Source organism: Oryza brachyantha, chromosome 10 (assembly GCF_000231095.2).
Source record: "Oryza brachyantha chromosome 10, ObraRS2, whole genome shotgun sequence".
In the NCBI taxonomy this organism is placed as follows: domain Eukaryota; kingdom Viridiplantae; phylum Streptophyta; class Magnoliopsida; order Poales; family Poaceae; genus Oryza; species Oryza brachyantha.
Window position 1 is genome coordinate 4,966,643 of NC_023172.2, and position 22,060 is coordinate 4,988,702.

At 40.9% G+C, this 22,060-nt stretch overlaps 1 protein-coding gene across 1 annotated transcript; it reads left to right on the forward strand.

Moving 5' to 3' along the window:
- The first annotated feature begins 7,880 nt into the window (after positions 1 to 7,880).
- Positions 7,881 to 21,775, forward strand: LOC102711565 (ABC transporter G family member 51). The gene is made up of 24 exons (XM_015841960.2): positions 7,881 to 8,302; positions 8,424 to 8,544; positions 9,553 to 9,641; positions 10,311 to 10,395; positions 10,545 to 10,707; positions 11,840 to 11,916; positions 11,996 to 12,140; positions 12,302 to 12,603; positions 12,677 to 12,952; positions 14,006 to 14,322; positions 14,414 to 14,574; positions 14,684 to 14,787; positions 14,895 to 15,051; positions 15,146 to 15,238; positions 15,604 to 15,731; positions 15,805 to 16,137; positions 16,216 to 16,506; positions 16,591 to 16,674; positions 17,491 to 17,624; positions 17,738 to 17,965; positions 19,040 to 19,211; positions 19,300 to 19,387; positions 19,722 to 19,888; positions 20,719 to 21,775. Exons 1-24 carry the CDS (start codon positions 7,971 to 7,973, stop codon positions 20,983 to 20,985), a joined length of 4,314 nt encoding a protein of 1,437 aa, XP_015697446.1. The 5' UTR covers positions 7,881 to 7,970; the 3' UTR covers positions 20,986 to 21,775.
- The last annotated feature ends 285 nt before the right edge of the window (positions 21,776 to 22,060 follow it).

Sequence of the window (22,060 nt, forward strand, 5' to 3'; positions counted from 1 at the left end):
CTGTTGAAGTTTTTTGGATTGTAGGGACAGTGCTGGCGGACAATGAAGGTATATTGCCCGTGCTGCTGACTTGGAGGGTGAGGGCCGGTGTGGAACCGGGGCTTCTATGGGTGCTGCTGGTTGGACCTGAACTCAGAGGCCTTCCTCTTCCTGTCCATCTGGAGGTGTTGGTCCTCCTGACGGATGGCCTTGTCGACCAGCTTCTCAAAATCAGCATAGTCGCCTGAAAGTAACTGCTTTTTCAACTCATCGTCCAAACCTCCGAGGAACTTCTCCTGCCTTTCGGCGTCAGTGCGGACATCCTTAGGGCATATCGCGCTAGGCGATTGAACTCGTGCAGGTACTCTGTCACAGTCTTGGTACCTTGCTGCAAAGTACGGAACTCACGCTTCTTCTATGTGACTATTCCATCAGGGATATGCGCTTTGTGGAAGTTGAGACAGAACTCAGTGTTAGCAGTGCGGGTAACCAAGAAGTTATCCCACCAAGCAGAGGTGGGACCCATCAGCTGGTGTGTAGCAAAGGAGACCTTCTCCTGGTCAGTACACTGCAGTAAGTTTAGCTTCTTCTCGATAGCATGGAGCCAATCATTTGCCTCCATGGGGTTGGTGGTGCTCGAGAATGTTGGGGGACACACATGGAGGAACTCCGACAACTTTGATTGCACAGGGGGTGGTCCATGTTGCCGATTGTTCTGGTGCTGGTTCACTAGCTGTTGTAGGACCTATTGGTGTTGCTGTTGTTGTTGTTGCATCTGCTGCATCATTAAAGTGAGCATTTGCGTCTGGCTGGTGAGGATCTGAGCGAGCGACGGGTTCTCTGGTGGAGGAGGTGGGGGGAGGTCCTTCGGTGCTGGAGTGGTCGGTGTCACGGTTGCCGTTGCGAGTGTTCACCATCTGCAGGAGCGGGAGGGAACAAAAAGAGAAAGAAGAAAAAGAAACAACTAAGCAAACAAGGACTTTATTTAATTAATGAACTGTAATTGTCTTACTTAAGAAACACACTTAAAAACTACACAACTCCTGGCGATACAACCATAACCCCACTACTGCTATAATTCACCACTAGCCCCAAGCGAAGCAAACCTAACACACCAAAACTAACACACAACGACTAAAGAACGAAGCTAAAGACGACGCCTAGTGCTCGGAAGGAGAGCGACGGTCGATGGCAGGAGACGGATCTTCCTCCTCTCCAGAGCGGCTCCTGGAGTTGTTGGGGAGATCGGCTTCGTCGTCGTCCGAGGCGGACCCACTGCTGCTACTAGAGACTGTGACGGTCCCATTGCGGTTTCCGACAGTGTTGTTGGGGGAGGCCTGTTCTCGGGTACTGGGGTCGGTGACGTTGGCACTATTTGCATCAGGGGTCATGGTTTGTCCGGGGCACCAGGGTAGGACTGAACTCTTCGTACGAAGCCTTGCACCGCCGGGCTCTGGGAGTCCCTTGAGCCTCTTCTTCAGGCGGTCGATCACATCCTGCAGACGAATGATCTGCGTGAGCTTGGCGTCATTCAGAGCCTTGGACGCTTCATGGAGGTCATGATGCATCCTTTCGTGTCCTTGCAGCACCGTGCACATCCTACCAAAGGTAGGGTCTTGATCACTCCGGGCAGACCGAAACTTGCTGACCATGGCGTTGGGTCCACGGCCAGGGTGGTATCGGTAAGCCAAATGACGGAACGTCAGGTCATGCCTGGCCCTGAGCGTCGTCATCAAGCTGTAAGCAGCCTCCTGGCAAGCGTGCTCATGCGAGCCTCTGGTTCCTTCCGCTTCCATGTTAGGAACATAGCCGGGAATTCCGTGTAGCTCCAATCTGACGCGATGGGGGAACTCGCCATCGAGAGGGTGAAGTGTGGTGTACTCGGGCTCATAAGGGTAGCCTGTTGTGAAGGAAACCCTTGCCAGCCCTGCCACGAATCCAGTCATTCTATTTCCACGGTGGAATAAGGGGTGATCGGCCATCTAAAGAACAACAGGGATTAAGAATCAATGGATGCATAATTTTGTTTCAAGATAAATAAATCATAAAAGAAACAAAGTAAACAAAGTTTTACCCGTAAATTAATTGACTCACGCTTTTCAACTAGAGAGATTTGACTTTTTAAATGACTCACGCTTTTAGAAAGCACTAACCCATCTTCAAAGCAACTCTAATTTTCACAAATAATGCACGAACATGAAAAGCATAGGGCTCTTAGGGTTCCATTGGGTTGATCCTACGGTTAAAGGCGGCTCTGATACCAACTTGTCATGTCCAGAAATTCCTCACACGAATTTCTGAACTTAATTGTGTATTAAAATCCTTGTCCAGGACCAGCCAGGGTACACAAAAAGACAATGTTGATCATATAACCATCGTTCTTAAAAATAACTGAAAATAACACTTATTCTACCGAAAATGCAGCGGAAAGATAGGTAGACTAGCTCCAGCGGGTACAGTTCCAGTCCACAGGCAAAGCTTCGACGGCAGACCAGCTCACTCCTGAGAGTCACCTCCATCGGACTCAACTTCTAGCTCTTGAGGGGGAAATTGAGCAAAGCTAAGTACAAACCACCGTACTCAACAAGTAGCACGGAAAAGATTGTAATAAATGATGCATAAGGATTAACAAGGACATGAGAAGGTTAGTTGCAATAAAGCAACATTCAAATAAATAACAGTGATTAAATTGAATAAAGATAATTAAGTAAATAAAAGATTGAATAAATAACGGTTGTAAAGTACCACAACACCGTCCAACGTTACACCACGTTGCAACAGGCTCAACCACTACTCAACGTTACACCACGTTGCAGTTGTCCCAAGTGAAAGCCAGTTTACCCAAGTCATTAAGGTTCGACTAATCACAGTGAAGCTGGCAGCTCACCCTTAACCGTGGGCATGGCTATTCGAATAGATTTACTCTGATCAGAGGTGTACCACCGTACCCACAAGACATAGCCCCACTACACTTGAACGTGCGCCGACATACCACCACGGCATATCGGGCATCTTGACCATGAGGTAGGTGTAGTGCGGGACCGCCATGAACTTCACCAGCGCAGGCCTGCCGATGATGGCATGGTACGCCGTCTCGAAGTCAGCGACTTCAAAGTAGATGTTCTCCGTCCGGTAGTTATCCTTTGTTCTAAAGGTAACCGGAAGAGTAATCTACCAGAGTGGTGTTGCTGATAGCCCGGGGATGACCCCGTGAAAGGGCGCATTGCTTGGGCATAGCTCTGTCCTCGGGATCTTCATGTCGTCGAGCGTCTTGGCGAAGAGGATGTTGCAAGCGCTCCCTCCGTCGGTGAGGACGCGCTTCAACTTGACGCTTTTGACGACTGGGCTAGCACCGGTGGGTACTGCCCCGGGTGAGCCACTCGGTCAGGATGATCCGAGCGGTCGAAAGTGATCGGAACCTCCGACCACCGTAGGTACTAGGGGACGTCCACTGCTTTGGTGTTGATCTCCCTTGATGTGAGCTTCTGCTTCCGCTTGGACTCGTATGGGAGCGGGCCACCAAAGATATGGTTTAGCTCAGCTTGCGGGTCCTGGAAGTCGGCGTCGTCTTTCTTGTCGGCGGGCTTTGTCTTGCTCTGCTCGGCGGCCCCCGACTGGCTTTTGGTTAACTGTTCTACGTAGTGACGCGTCACAAAGCAATCTTCGGCTAGGTGGGAGGACTTCAGATGGTAGGGGCACTTGCTGTTCATGACCTTGTCATAGTCAGACATCTTGGGGTGCTGAATCGGTTGTCGGTCTGCGATGGCGACTAGCTCCTCGGGCTTACATTTCCGTGAGTCCGAGTCCTTCTTGTGCTCCTTCTCCTTTCCTTTGTCCGACGGCTATCCTTTCTCTTCATGCTTATCTCCCCGTGATGCGGACACCGTGTCGGCGGCCGCTGCGTAGGAGTTAGCCATGTCGAAAAGATCTTTGACAGTGGTCGGCTCTTTCCTGGTAAATTTTGCGATAAATGGTTCATCGCGCACCTCTTTCGAAACACGGCGATGACCACATCATCTTTTATGTCAGGGATGGAATTGTGGACCTCTGAGAATCGTTTGATGTAGGCCCGCAGAGATTCGCCTCTCCTCTGTTGGACTTGGTACAAGTCGTACTTCGTCCTTGGCCTTTCGTACGTGCCCTGGAAATTGGCGATGAATCAGTCGCGAAGCTCCGCCCATGAGTCAATGGACCGTTTGGGGAGCCCCGACAACCAATGTCGGGCCGAATCGTCCAAGGCTATCGGTAGTTATTTGGCCATGGCTTTCGTGTCGCCTCCTGCTACCCGGATGGCCATGGAGTATACCGTGAGCCATGCTTTCGGGTCGGTAGAGCCGTCATATTTCTTAATGCCAGTGGGCTTGAAACCAGTTGGCCAAGTCAACTGACTTAAGTTCTTTGTGAAGGCCGCAATGCCATCTATCATGTCAGTGTCAGAGCTCTCGGGTGACTGATGCCTAGACGCCTGGCTATGACTTCGGTGATCCCGGTCGTGGTGACGGTCCTCCCGACGTCGGTGTTCGAGCTTTCGGTGGAGGTTGGCAGAGTTTTGCTGATTGAGACGCTGCTTCTCAGCGTTGAGCTCCTGGCGTTGCCGATCTAGTCGGCGAATCTCGTCGTCGATGCGGCGTTGCCTTTCGACAGAGTCTCTCCTCCGCATCGAGTCAGGAGAGTGTTGGCGCGCTCTGCTTTCGCTATGCGGCCTGGAATCAGTCGGCAGTCAGGAGACGTTCGCCCGAGACCTGGGAGATCTGGACGACTGAGCCTCTGAACGAGCGACTGGGGTACCTGTCATGCGCTAGAGGGAGTGCTGGATCACAGCAGTTGTCACCATGGCCTTGACCTTGTTTATGGTTTTCACCACAGGAAGGTCTGGCTGTGGGAACTGCTGGATGATGTCGCCGAGTAGATCGGCGGCTGTGCGGATGTTTTGCTGGGGCGTCTTGAAGACGTCGTGTCCGTCGACCTGGGTCTGGAGGAGATCACGCTGCATCTTGCGAGATTGGATTCGCAGTGCGGCGTGAGAGTGCGTTGCTTGTCGTTCCTTTTCTTCCCGCTCCTGGCGTTCCTTCTCTTCCTCGAGTCGGTGCTCTTCTGTTAGTTGGGCTGCCTCCTCCTCTTGCCGTCTGGTTGTAGAAGAAGGCGACGCCGGCTTGCTGGCGGCGAAGACCTCTCAGGGCGGCACGAAACTTCTAGTGCTACTCCGAGTCTTGGAAGCGTTGCCTAGAGGAGTCGGCGCCGCCTTGAGATTGGTTTTGACCTCCATCGGTATCGCGCCTTGGCTGACCTATCGGTCCGAGCTAGGGGAGAGCATCCCGGCGTCATGTGACCCAGATTGAATCTGAGTTTGACCCGATGCCTCCTTATTAGGCTCGAAGCGGCAAACCTCCTCGTCAGAGTCAGAGGAGCTCGAGTCGGTGTACAAGAATACACCGAACTGGTCGGTCTGAAGCCTGATGCCGCCAAACTTGAAGGTCGAGCTCGGCGGGAACTTCCTCTTCATGATGTTCGAGTTGAAGTCCATTAATCTTCACTGAAAAGAGCTTTAGATCGAAAAAAGAGAAAAGATAGCGCACCCCCTACCTGGCGCGCCAACTGTCGACGATCGGTGTCGGCAATAAACTTATAGGGTGGCTACCAAGCTCAGATGGATTTTACCCAGGTTCAGGCTCTCGGCTTGGTGAGATAATACCTTACTCCTGCTTGACGATTGTATTCCTCAGATGGATTTTCGTTGCCCTCAAGGGAGGCATCCCGTACCCCTTATATAGTGGGGAAGGGTTACAGATATGATACAGTCCTAATCTAGTAAGACTAAGATCTATCCTAATTCGGTTATGGCCTGGGTCCGAAGTACACGGCATGCAATCCGGTACGTACCGGACTCCTAGCCAGCACCGTACAGATATATTCGATACCCCATTGACCGTACGTATTTGTATAGTCTCTGGATACCCCCGGTATAGGTATCCCACAAGGATCAATATGATCAAAGGGTAACTTGCAGGGAGGTATTGTAGACTTCTGAAAGATATTTCTAAAATGGAACAGAGCCATGGGGGTAGTACATACTTCCTGGACTCAATACTTTTCAGCCCAAGACTGAGCAAAAGGAATGGAGGGCTCATTCTGGACTTGTGGGAAAGATGGGAATTTTTTTTTAAAACTTTTTAAGAAATAATTTTATTACTAAACCTCCGAGAAAATATTTTCAAATCTGAACCTTTTGGCCACGCCACCAACATAGGCATGGCAAAACAACGCTGTCACGCAGCCTAACCGGCGTTCCATGGCGTGGCAGTCTTGCCACGCCATTATCGATGGCGTGGCCAAAAGTTTCATGCGATAAAAATATTTTCCCCGGAGATTTAGTAATTAAATTATTTCTTAAAAAGGTTTGAAAAATAAAAAAAATTCGAAAGATGGTACACAAAGGAGGCCAGCTAAACTTTCAGGGAGTCACAAGGTAAGCTGATGGGCCTCATCCGAATGTTGGAGTGGAGGATGACTATTAGACTTCTTTAGTGAAGGCTGAAAAAGAATAGTGGGGACAATGGTTGGGTCCCACAAGTGGGTTCCAGTCTCCTTTGTCTCTCTTTTTTTTTTCTTCTCTCTCCGTCGCCTACTCTCTGTCTCCTTTTTAATTTTATTATTTATATTATTAAATATATGTCACAAAAGTTAAAAAAATATTTCATCTTTTATCTTTGCATAGAAGGAGAACGCAAGACGGGCTAGAGCATGTGTCAGGCAAAGCTAAGGACAAGAACTATTTTTATCAGCGAGATAAAGAGCCGAGCAATATCCAAGTGGAAAGAACTTCTGATAAGCTAATTATTTTTTTCATTGCAATGCACGGACATCTTTTATAGTTAAAATTAAAATTAATACTGTGCGTATATACGTGAAAAGTTTATAAATCAAATACATACGAGCTAGATAACTATCTGTCCCAACGAAACAAAATGCTCAAATTAGACAATTATTTATTGTTTGAAGCGGCGAACAGTCGGCGCACTAGCCTCACCTGCCAAATGCATACCATACATGGCCCACGAAGCCACGTAACCAAATCCGGTCACTTTTGATTATATTTATAAACTAAAATTTAAATTTTCAATAATTTTGAGATTTTTTATCGGTTTTTTTTCGACTTTTTATATAATACATATATAAAATTTTTATTGACAAAATTATGTTTTATTTACAAAATATAACATTTGACCATTTCTATAAATAAAAACCCAAACGATCGGGACTTGGGGAGGGATCACTCACAAAACCGACCAAACCGAGAGCACTGAAACAAAACCCTAGACGAAGTTCAATAGTATAGCCAACTACTAGCTCCAATTTATCTATAGTCAATCTAATAGCCAATTTATATATACTCCATCCGTTTCATAATGTAAAATGTTTGATTTTTTAGTTTTAATGTTTAATCATTTGTCTTATTCAAAAATTATGAAAATATCATTTATTTTGCTTGTGACTTGAATTTTAAGCATGACTTGTCATTTTTTATGTTTATACTAAATTTTTAAATAATACGAAAGATCAAGTTGCAACAAAAAAATCAAACATCGGAAGTAGTAGTTGCCTACAAAGCATTAATATATAACCCCACATATCATACATAAAAATCCGAGCTACAAATTAATAGCCTACTATTTATTTCTTTTTTCTTTTATATCTTTAAAATATATTTACGGCGCTATGGTACTGCTGTAATTACACTCGCTTTGGATCCTAAACCCCCGGAAAGCAAACGAGTACCGAGCCTTCTGGTGGGTGGGGGAAGGAGGCCTACGGCCACTTGTCTTCCTCCCCGTCTCCCACCCGCTTCCTATAAATCTCGACGCCCACGCCGCCACCGGACTCATCTCCTCCCTACTCCTCTTCTTCCTTGTTCCAAAACCCCTCCCCGAGTGGTGAGACCGTGTCCGACGGGCGGACCTCCTCCGCATTTGGAGATCGCGGCGGCGGTGGTAATGGCGTTCGCGTCGAGCGGCATCGACCACGTGGCGGTGGATATGGAGGCGGGGGAGGAGGAGCGGAGGAGGGCGGTGGCGGAGGAGGAGGCCGACCTGCTCTGGGCGGCAATCGAGCGGCTGCCCTCGGCGAAGCGGTGGAACCACGCCGTCGTCCTCCCCGATCCCGACGGCCTAGGCGGCGGCGGTGACGGCGGTGGAGGAGGAGGCCAGGTGGTGGACGTGCGGAGGCTCGACCGCCCCGGGCTCCAGCGCGTGCTCCGCCACGCGCTTGCCACCTCCGAACTCGACAATGCGAACCTCCTCCACGGCATCAAGGCCCGCTTCGACGCGTATGTGATGGGGGTTGTTGGGGGATTGGGGTTGGGGGGCTTCGATTCGATTCAGGAGTGTTGCGTTGCGTCTCAAGACCTAACTACGTTGTTTTCGCCGGGTGTTGCTGGGATTGTGCAGGGTGGGATTGGAGGTGCCGCGGGTGGAGGTTAGCTTCGAGAACCTGACTGTGTCGGCGGATGTCCATGTAGGCCGGCGAGCGCTGCCGACGCTTGTCAACTACGTCCACGACATCGCCGAGGTATAATTTTGCGAGTTCGCGCGGTTGTGTGGTGCATGGCATGCGTGGTAAATGGGGAAAGGAGTTAATCAAAATAGACTAGAGCGATGCTACAACCATTCATGTGAATAAAAGTGACGAAGTAGCTAGGCACCATTAGCGTGTACTATTAATTAGTTGGTTGTCACAACTCACGCGAGCTTGTCTGCTCCTTCTCTTTTCTTAATGCGAAACTTAAATTTTATCACGTGTAATTACGGCTGTGAGATGCAACTATATGAATGGTTTGTTGGTTCGTCTTTGTGACCCTTTTGTTTCGCTCAGATGACCCATGTGGAGACACAACATTTCTGATTAAGATGTATTCGTTTATGGTTTCCAGAATTAAAATGGCTGTGTGGTTTGGGATACTGGCAGTTCTTATTAGGGGGTGTTTGGGACAAGGGACGAAACTTTAGTCCCTTGTCCCATCAGAATACTTATTATAAATAGTAAACGTAGACTATTGATAAAATCCATCCATAATCCTGGACTAATTCGCGAGACGAATCTATTGAGCCTAATTAATCCATGATTAGCCTATATGATGCTACAGAAAACATGCTCTAATTACGGATTAATTAGGCTTAAAAAATTTGTCACGCAAATTAGCTCTCATTTCCATATTTAGTCTATGTTTAATATTTATAATAAGTGTCCGAACATCCGATGTGACATGTAAACACCCCATAGATAGACGAGGGGTTGAATTTCCGATATTTCCAGCAGGCTAGTAATTGTTTTGTTACGACATAGTCATTCTGTGTCACTGGCTCACTGCTTATGGTTAGTTACTGTTCTTGCTTGAGATAGATGAAAAATAGCAGACAAATAAATTATTAGCATAGACTAGTCAGTCTAGTATCTCACTAACAATTGCCAGCCTACAACGTCGATTCTTAATAACCGTAATTTTTCTTGACTTTCCATTCATCGCTGTAATTTAACTCTTGCTGATATGTTTTTTTTTAATCATTTACTTGCAAGCAGAGAATTCTTATTAACAGCCGTCTTCGACGTCCTGATAAGCACAAGCTGGTTATTTTGGATGATGTCAGTGGAGTTATTAAACCTGGGAGGTGAGAAGCTATATACAGGCGTGCACATAACTATTGATACATGCAACATGCATGTACTACATACTTTGTCTGAAGGAAAAAAAAATCTCTTTTTCCTTTGCTTATTCTTGTAAGCCAAAATTTGAATTTTTAATCTTAGATTTAGAGTTGATTTTGAATTTTTTTACCGAAGTTTATTTTCCACCTTTGACTTTTAAATCATTAAAAATACGTATATAAAAGTTTTATTCATATTTTTTTTGTTTATAAATATGCCGCGAAAAAGCCAAACAATCACCTCTTTTGTTTGCATAGCAATGTGCTCAATCATTGCATCTTACTATTTCCCTTGGAATTGAGATATATTGTTATTTATGCATGTACTTGCTCCATCCCAAAATGAAGCTATTTTTAACACCTAACATTTGTCCCAAAATAAAGCTATTACTCCACCTACCTCATCATTCAACCAATTATAACTATTTTTATTTAATTTTCTTACCTACATTATCTTTTCAATCAATCACAACCTTTCTCTAATCTTTTCCACTTACTTTCTTAATTCCCATGCCCCGCTCAAAAAATAGTTATATTTCTACCTGGAGGGAGTGCCTTTTAACTTGTAAGGAAGCTTGTTGTTACAACTTGTTGAGGATGCGTTTTTATTTTTTATTTTATGTATGGTGTAAGAATGACGTTGTTGTTGGGGCCTCCTGCATCTGGGAAGTCAACTCTCTTGTTAGCACTTGCCGGTAAACTGGATTCTCAGCTAAAGGTGAGTACCTCCCGCCTCAACAGTCAACACATGCACATATCAGCCAATTCTCTATTATCCATCTTGAGTAGCGTTAGTTATATCCACTAAAATGAAATCCATAGTTTTTCGTGACTTTCATTTCCCAATTTATCTTCGTTTTCCAACAGAAAAGTGGAAAAGTTGCCTACAATGGAATGACTCTTGATGAATTTTGTGTACAAAGAACTTCCGCTTATATCAGCCAAACAGATAACCATATTGGAGAACTGACAGTACGTGAAACTTTCGATTTTGCTGCAAAATGCCAGGGTGCTAGTGAAAACTGGCAAGGTTGGTCTTATTTATTTGTTTGTTTGTCATTCTTTTGTTACATGTTTATACTTAAATAGTAAAAGTCTACAAAATTATGCCAAGAAAATCTAATGGAAGGTTAAGTTAACAATATCTTCTAAAACATGATTTGCTTTACATGATACTTTCTGTACAACATGTTTGGTGCATGCATATATGTCTTTTCATTACTTCCATATATACTTTTCTAAATTCTGCTGCATTGATTCTTCAATTTTGTTGTAGCCAATCCATTGTGTTTGACAACAATGAAATCTCAATGACTATCATGCCATTTTTGCCCATAACATAATATATTTCAAAGAAAAAAGTGACCTGCTCTAGTTTGCTTAGTTGAATTCAGGTGCTTCTAAAGAGTCCATCCCAATAGCCATTTCCATAATGTAAGTATTCTGTGTAACAGAAGCAAAAGAGAAAAAATCGAACTTCTAATATAATATACAGCTCGGTTTGCGATTCTTTTCAAAACATATGAATGGGGGAATGCTCAATCTGCAACTGTGTTGTTTTTGTTGGAGTCTATGATAGATAAAATCATATTAGGATATTATTGATTTGTATGGACTCCTTCCGTATCTGTAACCCTTCCTTATCTCCACCTTTACTCCTATATATACCAGCTCCAAAGGCTACATCCAATATTCGTAGTATTTTTTTCATCCTCAACTGTCCAACATGGTATCAGAGCGGTCAATCTAGAATCATTGCTCATGCTTTGCCATCGCCCCTGGAGTGATCTAATCTTCAAGGGGTGACCAACTAAAGCCAACATCTGTTGTGCTGAATCTTATTTTGATGTCCTTCCCATATGTTGTCCCTGGTAGTATTCCAAATTGTGTCCCGTCTGTTGAGGCAGATTTCTTATGAATATGTTTTACTACTAAATCTTCCTGCTGGCTTTCAGTGTCACCAAATATGAAGCCAATTATACTTCTGAAATACTGTTTGTTAATAGGTTTGCACATTTGTCAAATTTTGTTTGGAGTGCTTCTAAAAGTGACATAATTAGGCATTTGCATAAGCTATTTTGATTATTTCCATCTTCTAACTTGTTTATTTACCAACTTACACCCGTTTTTTTCTCTGTGTGCTGTTAAATATTTTTGTGTAGAGTGCCTGAAAGAATTGGTCAATCTTGAAAAGGAAAGGGGAATAAGGCCAAGTCCTGAGATAGATGCTTTTATGAAGGTTTTTTTACCTAATTTTGTTGCTAAGCATCTTATATGTTATATGTCGTTCTGCAAATTGATATATTTTGTGTGGCCAGACTGCATCATTTGGAAGAGAAAAACACAATCTTGTCACAGACTATATATTGAGAGTGCTTGGGCTAGATATATGTGCTGATACCCCTGTCGGCAGTGACATGGAAAGAGGTGTCTCTGGTGGCCAAAAAAAGCGAGTTACAACAGGTTCATCAGATATTAACTAATTCTTTCCCTGAAAATTGCTATTACTTTCTTTGTTCTACATTACTTCAACCCTTAGAACCTGCTGTGGAAAACCACAGTTTTATGTCCTGGTTGTGCACCTTCTTTGTTACATCTTTCATGAACATGATGCAATCTTGCAGGCGAAATGATTATTGGACCAAGAAAAACCCTTCTCATGGATGAAATATCGACAGGACTTGACAGCTCAACAACCTTTCAAATCGTTAACTGCATGAGGAATTTTGTTCATGAGATGGAAGCTGCTGTACTGATGTCACTTCTTCAGCCGGCACCAGAGACCTTTGAACTATTTGATGATCTAATTCTTTTGTCAGAAGGGAAGATCATTTATCAAGGTCCTATCAGCAATGTTGTGGTCTATTTTAAATCACTGGGATTTTCATTGCCACCTCGGAAGGGGATTGCAGATTTTCTCCAGGAGGTATAGTTTCAGTCTGCTTATTACATAAATGTTGCGAGAATGCTAAATTTTACATGCAACTATTCGTTCTCAGGTGACTTCAAGGAAAGATCAAGCTCAGTACTGGTCTGATCAGTCAAAACAACACATCTTTATGTCTGCATCAGGGATGGCAGCTGCATTCAAAGAATCCCAGTATGGTAGATATTTGGAGTCTAATCTAAATAGTTCGTGCGGTAACAAAGATTCTCAGGTTCTCCCCAGATCGAAATATGCAGTACCAAAATTTAGCCTTGTTAGAGCATGCTTTGCCAGGGAGCTTGTTCTAATAAACCGTAACCGTTTCCTCTACACTTTCAGGACATGCCAGGTACCTTCATGGCTCGTTACTTCTTTTAGAATAACTTATCAGAAATAGTTAAGTTTGTAGTAACTGTGAGGAGATTGCAGATCGATTTTTACAATATATGGTCTAGTCTAATTTTTAATACCTTGTCTATCAAGTAAGAAATAGATTGGCAGATTTTCCTGTTATAATCTTTCATAGTGGCCAATGTTTCTGAAGCTCAACCACAGCAAGCTCATCCATGATACATCAAATCAGCACTAATGCAGGATACATCAAAATAGTTAGTACTATAGAGTTATATCTGAATAGGCAACACTCTCAGCAGTCGACAACTGTAGATACTAATGATTTTAAACTGGAAAGTTTTCAAATCTTTAACCTGATTTTTTTAAATTATATGAGATTTTGATGTAACCTTTTCTTAACAGAGTTCATGCCTTACGTGTAGAATTTCATGTCATATGCTCTATTATTCAGCTCTTGTCACTTCTCCAATGGCTTAAGTTTACATTCAAATCTCCCTTAAGATTGCATTGTTGTTCGTTATTGATGTAAAACAGTAAAAGTAACATCCATTTTGTAAGATTGCTGTAAAAGTAACACCCATCTTCAAAGATACAAGAATATTACACGTTACATTTACTTCAGAAAACCAAATAAAAAACCCCTTTTGTAAGATTTTGCACAATAAAATATCCAGAGGGTTAAAAACCTGCTGGCTTTATTTTGGCCATATTCTTGTCATACACCCCTCTGACAATATAAGGACATCCATACCTACTATATCATCTCAACCAATCACAACCATCCCTCATCTAATTTCCCTACGTCCCCCTCTTAAACAATTACAACCATTCCTTACTTCAATCTTAATATTTTCAAAAAATGCTACATGTTATCGTATTATTGGATGGAAGGAGTATAATTTTACTCGTACATAACTTTCTACATCAGTGGCTTTCATTTTATTTCATTTTAGCATTTTTTGTGCGATTTTGGTTCTTGGCACATATTATGTGAAGTTATGTTATCATAATCTTCACTTTTTTTGTGGAATGGATTGATTTTGTGCAGGTTGCTTTTGTTGGAATCATTACATCCACACTGTTTGTCCGGACAAGATTACATCCCGTTGATGAACAAAATGGGAATCTTTATCTATCCTGTCTATTTTTTGGGCTCGTGCATATGCTGTTTAATGGTTTTACAGAGATGACAATGACTATTTCTCGACTTCCAGTGTTCTATAAGCAGAGAGACAATTTCTTTCATCCTGCATGGGCTTTCTCATTTCCAAATTGGGTACTTAGAATTCCATATTCCTTTGTTGAAGCTGTCGTATGGTCATGTGTTGTATACTATACAGTAGGCTTCGCACCAACAGTTGATAGGTATACCTAAGACATATACCCTTTTGATCAATGTGTTGAACTGGATACTTTTTATATTTGATCATGTCGTGATTATACGTATCATTTGCAGATTCTTTCGTTTTATGTTGTTGTTATTCTCTGTACATCAAATGGCATTGGGCCTCTTCCGGATGATGGGAGCTATTGCACGAGACATGACCATCGCTAGTACTTTCGGGTCTGCTGTCTTATTGGCAATTTTTCTTTTAGGAGGTTTCATTGTTCCTAAAGGTTGATACCAATATCAATTTTTCACTTGGTTATTACTCTGATTTACATTATTAGATTGTTACCAATTTACCATTGATGATGATACATGCCTTTGCTTCTGTTTACTTAGAGGCCATAAAACCTTGGTGGGACTGGGCTTATTGGGTTTCACCATTGATGTATGCACAGCGTGCTGTTTCAGTTAATGAGTTCTCAGCGTCCAGATGGTCAAAGGTCCATTTATATGCATGCACCTTTTATTTGTTTATCCTTCCTTTACTTTATGACACGTTATCCACTTTGTTTGTAACTGTTTGTTGTTCATAAATTTTTGATTTCAGGTATCAGTTTCAGGGAACATGACAGTCGGAAACAACGTTCTTATTTCACACAGTCTCCCAACAGAGGATCATTGGTTCTGGATTGGAGTTGGTGTTTTATTGGCCTATTCCGTAATTTTCAATATCATATTTACTCTTGCATTAGCGTTCCTTAATCGTGAGTATTTAGATGAGAAATTAAGTTCTAAATATTATTTGGCTGTCAGTTGATTCAATTTCTAAAATAGTATTTTTTTTTCTTTCTTTTGAAGCCCTTCAAAAGGCACAGGCAATTGTTCCTTCTGATGCTGGTGACAGAAGGGATATGGAAATTAGTACTCTCTCTAACAGAAGTGCAATTGGAGGTCATTTTCAAATCTATCATTGCAGCTTGATTTTTCTTTATTACAATATATAGTTTGTTTTCACAGTGCTTTCTGGCCCCTTTTGTTTATGCCCTTTCTTCACTGCTGCTGCATGAGCTAACTCATTTTATTCCACTAAACACTGTAATCATATATGTGGATATCACCTTGATTTACTTAAAATGACGGCTTTCTGATTTATGTCCATTGATCTTCTAGCCTACTTCAGTATTATTAAGAATGGTCAGACGGATTTGTAGGTACAATATGATATTCCTATATTCGTATTATCCTTATCATCTGATCTACTACTGAATATTTTGATTTCAACAAAGTAACAGCTCTTCTCTGGAATTAAATCGCAGAAGTAAATGAGAGCAATGCTGAACTTGAAGGGCAGACTGATGGCAAAAGTAAAAAGGGAATGATACTACCTTTTCAGCCACTAACCATGACGTTTCACAATGTGAACTATTATGTCAATATGCCAAAGGTTAGTAACTTAAATCTATGTGTTTATTGATCTTACATATTAATCTCAGCTGAAATGGTATTTCATTAAAAAGGAAATGGAAGCCAGAGGTGTTCCTGAGAAAAGGCTACAGTTGCTGTCTGAAGTTGGTGGGATATTTAGGCCACGTGTCCTGACAGCATTGGTCGGTGCAAGTGGTTCTGGCAAGACAACACTGATGGATGTTTTAGCTGGCAGAAAAACCGGTGGCTACATAGAAGGTGATATCAGGATTTCTGGCCATAAAAAGGAACAGCAAACCTTTGCCAGGATAGCAGGATATGTTGAACAAAATGACATACACTCGCCACAAGTAACAGTTGAAGAGTCTCTCTGGTTTTCATCAACCCTGCGGCTTCCAAATGACATAAGTAGAGAAACAAGAAATGTCTGTTCTGGACTCTCAATTGAAATTTATTCCTAAGAGTATTAGCTCTTTTTTAACATACTTCTAATTTACCTGCAGGCATTTGTTGAAGAAGTTATGGCATTGGTAGAGCTTGATCAACTTCGGCATGCATTAGTTGGAAAACAGGGTTTAACAGGCTTGTCAACGGAGCAAAGGAAACGCCTTACAATAGCTGTTGAGCTTGTTGCAAATCCTTCCATCATTTTTATGGATGAACCTACATCTGGTTTGGATGCACGGGCAGCTGCCATTGTTATGCGCACTGTTCGAAACACTGTTGATACTGGCAGAACTGTTGTCTGCACCATACACCAGCCAAGTATTGATATCTTTGAGGCATTTGATGAGGTAACGACATACTGCTGCATTATTTGTTTTGTTTTTAGATGCTCATTCCTATTGTTCGTGTGCTGACTATTTGATTTGATGCAGCTACTCCTTCTGAAACGAGGAGGTCGAGTAATATATGGAGGCTCACTTGGTGCTAACTCAGTTGACATGATTAGTTACTTTCAGGTAATACCGAGAAGGTGTTACACAGCTGCATTATTTCTTGTTAGAAAGAACTTGGTTCTTTTCACAAAATCTCGAAACAAAGGAGATTATACTCAATACTGTTTTTATTATTACATTATTGTACTGTGTTAGTTGGATGTACTAGTTTTTGTAAACAACTTGTATGTTTCATCCTCACTTCATAAAGATGCCCCATTGTTAATATTATATCTTGGTACTCCCTCTTGAACAGCCTGTATTTCCATATTTCCATTTTGCCACCCCTATCATATATTTGGTGGGCTATCAATTAGATTAGTTCTTAATGACATGTCCATTTTACACAAATTTGATAGAAAAATCATTTCCTGCATAATGATGCTTTGGTTAATGGACATGTTAATGCTGCCTGACTAATTAGTAATCATTTCCATCTAATCATCATTACTGTTTTTTTCTGGAAGAGTTAACCTTAAGCCATATTTTGTGGAATATAGTGTTTATTTGGAAGGTCTGGCCCTACCAAACATGACTTAAATAAGAAAGACAACACCGGCATATGTCATTATGGTTTGTTCATTAGTTCATCTGGTCATCTCACTGATTTGTTTTCTGGGAACTGAAAATTATTAAATCAAAAGCGCCTTTGGTCAGTTTTGGCTGGTGACAGAATTAGTTCCCGTCCTTAACAACAGGTGTCTTATCAATGATTACTAGTTTATTTTAGTTTTTGAAATAAACGATAGGTTTTAAAATCAATCTCTATTGTCAAATATCATTAATCTCAACAATTGTAACGATCATAATCTAACAGTTTAAGAAATATTGACAACACAGGGAATTCCTAGGGTTGTTCCTCTCCCTGAAGGCTACAACCCAGCAACCTGGATGCTTGAAGTTACCACACAAGCATCTGAAGAAAGGCTTGGCATAGATTTTGCAACAGTTTACAAGAATTCACATCATTTCAGGTTATCCCTACTGCATTGAATAAAATGCTACTAGTTTTAATTTTTCTTGACTTGATGTTTTTTTTATTATAATTTTTGGAATTGGGTTAATAAACTAGTTCGTTATACTTTAGGAAAGTGGAAGACTTAATTGAAGAACTAAGCATTCCAGGTTTTGGCACAGAGCCTTTAAAGTTCTCATCAGAATTTTCACAGAATCGCCTTACTCAATTCATTGTGTGCCTGCGCAAGCAAAGCCTTGTTTACTGGAGAAGTCCAGAGTACAATGTTGTACGGTTATTTTTCACATCAGCTGCTGCTCTAATATTTGGTTCAATATTTTGGAATGTTGGGATGAAGAGGTAAATCTTTCAAGAACTATTGAAATACTCCTGGTAAAAAATATATGGCTTTAGACTTGCTTTACGGTCTTCAAGCTTGTGACTTTGACCACATTTTTTACTAAAATAAGTTTATAAATCTAATACGTTTGTGGGATTGTTACAGTCCTTAAGGAAAATCTACATATTTCCTTTTTATGTTTTCAAGCTAAGCATTACTCCCTCCATGTGCAAATATATGGCGTTGGTTAGTGCAATGTCAAACAAAAAATATGAGATGTAGTACAAAGGTTGTTGATGGTCAAAGTTTCAAAAGTTGGATGAGATGTCTAAAAGCATGACGAGGTGTTATCTAAAAAGTATCATATTTTTTTACTGAGTATGCTATTTTCTTGTTTGTCATTTGGATCCATGTTAATTACTATGGATATATGCATCTATACACACACGTATATATGTATGTACATATGCATGGATGGATAGTAGAGATTGCTTGTGTATGTTAACATATGTTCTATTATGCATTTCCGTGTTTCTTCATAGGTAATCATCTGATAATTATCATTTATCAGCAAAGAAATTATTTCAGCTTGTTTCACCTAGTCACAAAACTCTAATTTCATTAACTCTTCCCCGAGCTATATTCAACTTTATACAACCATTTAAATCCTCTTATTCAAAAGGGCCCATTAATTATTAGTGCTTTAGTAGTATAAATTTCAATTTGACCCACTGAAGTATCGGACCAATTTAATAAAGCACTAATTGTTATTTTAATTCATTAACATTATCTGGAAAAAATTATTCCAGTGAAATAGTCATCGGATATATTATGCACAAGAAGATCTTTCCCTAAGCCGTCTAGCCTACGTATGTAACATTATAATCCATATCGCACTGTAAGCCGTTTATCACACTGTATAGTATACCGTGTATCCATCAAACGATAACTCCTACAGAATGAGTCCTTTTGTTCTAGATTATGGAGTCAACTTAGGCTAATGTTTACTACTCCAATGATGCTTTCTATTTATACATTCCGGAATGAAGTTGAGAGGAATTCATCATTCCACTTACATCAGTATTATTATGCAGAGAATCTACAGAAGATATATTCCTAATCATGGGTGCTCTTTATGCGGCATGCCTATTTCTCGGAGTTAATAATGCTTCATCTGTACAACCTGTAGTTTCTATTGAGAGGACAGTCTACTACAGAGAAAGAGCTGCTAAGATGTACTCGTCATTCCCATATGCTGCAGCTCAGGTTTATAGTCTTTTGCTTGTTTTGGTTTCCATTTTGGTTGTTATTCTCCCTACAAATCCTATACCTAACTATGCTGGGAATCTTACAGGGTCTAGTGGAGATACCATATATTGCAGCTCAGGCACTAATATTCGGTCTTGTTACGTACTTCATGGTCAACTATGAGCGTAACATAAGTAAGTTCTTTTGTCAACAGAAATGTATGAAATCAATATGGTTTGCAATTCTTATGTGTTTCCAATCTCCTTCAAGTAACGCCAGTGGCGGACCCAAAATAATCTCTGAGTTTTTTAGCATTCCATCTTATGTTTCTGAATAGACTGTGAACCATAGGTGATCCTAATAATAATATAGGTCACTAATTCATAGGTGATGTTCGATTTTTTTTTTCAGTTTGTGGGTATACCAAGAACCACCTCTGGTTTCTCCCCCACATAATGGCTAGGCTTTACTATATGTTAATTTAGTCTTTCCCAATTGCAACCTGCTAAAGTCATCTTGTAATTGCAGGAAAATTAGTTTTGTACCTTATTTACATGTTCCTTACGTTTACCTACTTCACGTTCTATGGAATGGTGGCAGTAGGCTTGACACCTACTCAACACATGGCATCTGTGGTATCCTCAGCGTTTTACTCGTTATGGAATCTTCTTTCTGGATTCTTAATCCCCCAATCTGTAAGACTCTGAAAGACATTATTTCATTTTACATTTGTTTTTCCTGTTGATTTATTTATTAACAATGTACGTACAAAAGTTTCACTAATTATCCAGCAAATCATGGAATGCATGTTTGGTGAAATCCTTACGTTTTGTCAATGTTGTTGCGGCATTACCTTGATTTCCCCATGTTGATAGTTTTCTCCAGTTCTCATGCTGAGCTTTTATTTAATGCACTGCTAAGACTAAATTTCATAAAACTACACTTATTATGGTTAAAGTTGCACAAAATTATAGGAGTTTTTTTTTGAGAGAACATGGCACGTTGGGTAGAGAGTTTTACAAAACCATATAATTAAACTAATTTAACTTGATATTATAGAAAAATAAAAATACTTAACCTTATGTGGCTATAACTTGTACATTGATCACATCTAAAAGGCTTTGGTTTGTGCTTATAACCAAAAATTTAAATTTTCAACCTTAAATTTGGAGTTGATTTTGAAGATTTTCACCGAAGTTTATTTTCTAGCTTTAGTTTTTAGATCGCTATAAACACGTATATAAAAGTTTTATTGGAAAATTATTTTCCATTGGCATATATGTGGTGTGGCCTTTTTCTTTTAGAAACCCTAAAGATGATCCCCGATGTGTGAAAGAACTTATAGATTTGACATAATTATATGTGTGATTTCTAACTTGTAATTGTGGTTAGTCAGAAATAATTAGTTAATAGTGTGGTTTTATAAATTTACTCTTGGTTAAAATACCCTTTTGGGTAATGAAATAATCATTTTTGAGTTAGAGCTATTAGCATAATCTATTCTGATTAACTATTTCATTTACAGAGAATTCCAGGATGGTGGATCTGGTTTTATTATATATGCCCAGTGGCATGGACCCTGAGAGGCGTCATTACCTCACAATTAGGTGACGTGGATACCAGAATAGTGGGCCCTGGTTTCGATGGCACGGTGCAGGAATTCCTCCAGCAAAGCTTGGGATTTGAACAGGGGATGACAGGTGCCACAATTGGTGTCCTCGTTGCCTTTTCGCTTTTCTTCTTTTCAATTTACGCACTATCCATCAAGATGGTTAATTTCCAGAGGAGGTAACCACTCTATTAGACATCCTAACAATGTGTGAGAGACATCCTAACAATCCTAACAATGTGTGAGAGACATCCTAACAATCCTAACAATGTGTGAGAGAGCTGGTGTTTCGATGTTCCCTCGCCTGGTGCCGACACCATTGCATTTTTCCATTGCTGGTATGCGCAAGGTGGATGAAGTACCAGTTAATGTGAGGCCAGTATTTGCTGATGCAGAAACAAGAAACGGTTACTTGCTAATTTTGAGAGTAGCATTTCAAATGTATAGCCAATTCTCAATGTGCTCAGTTTTGTCTTAGGCAATCACGCAGAGCGTACAAAAGAAATAGCTTTGTGTTATTCCCCTCAATACTTATGTTAGTCTTTTTCTCACTTCTGTAACTATTGAAGCCACTGTGCTTGGTACTTATGTTGGGCATCTTCAACACGTGTTGAGTTTCAGGAAAGTAGTTCACTCCATCATACTCCCTCTTGGGTTAGATCATGATCTACTGAACTTCCATAGCTATATTAGATGCAAATACTTACTCTGTGTGGAATATTTTGAATATTTAGATATGTTCTTTTAGAAAAAGATGAGTGGTCAAAGTAGAAGATCAATAGTATCTAGTCAAAAATATTGGAAGATGGAGGGAGTATGTTGTCTTTAATCGTCTATATTACCTTCGTCCCCAAAAGACTTAATCTTAAGCTACTCTTGTTTGTTCCATAGTGACTTTATTTTTAAGCAATTATTGTATTAGAGTTTGGTAAACTAAGAGATAGACGCAATGCGACTTAAAAAAAAAGTAAGCGACAAATGCATTACGATTTGAACAGGTGCAAGATATTATAGTCTTTGAAGGTTTATGTAGATATATGTCGAAAATGTTAAAAGTGAAGTATTTTTTGGAATGAACAGAATAGCAATGGATGCACTATGATATTTTTCATAGATCCTATACTCATATTTTAAAAATTAGAATCCTTAATCGAATGCAAAATTATGCTTCGTGACTGTGTACTCATATCCAAATCTAATTTGTTTTTTTATGCAACTTCAATTGGATACAAACCGTCTATTAAATGGTTGAATAGTT

Excerpts from the sequence above, each read along its gene's own strand:
- LOC102711565 (XM_015841960.2), top strand. The coding sequence starts at position 7,971 with ATGGCGTTCGCGTCGAGCGGCATCGACCACGTGGCGGTGGATATGGAG. Across the intron at positions 8,545-9,552 it reads ACGTCCACGACATCGCCGAG|AGAATTCTTATTAACAGCCG; the intron begins GTATAATTTTGC and ends ACTTGCAAGCAG. Across the intron at positions 19,889-20,718 it reads GATTCTTAATCCCCCAATCT|AGAATTCCAGGATGGTGGAT; the intron begins GTAAGACTCTGA and ends TTTCATTTACAG.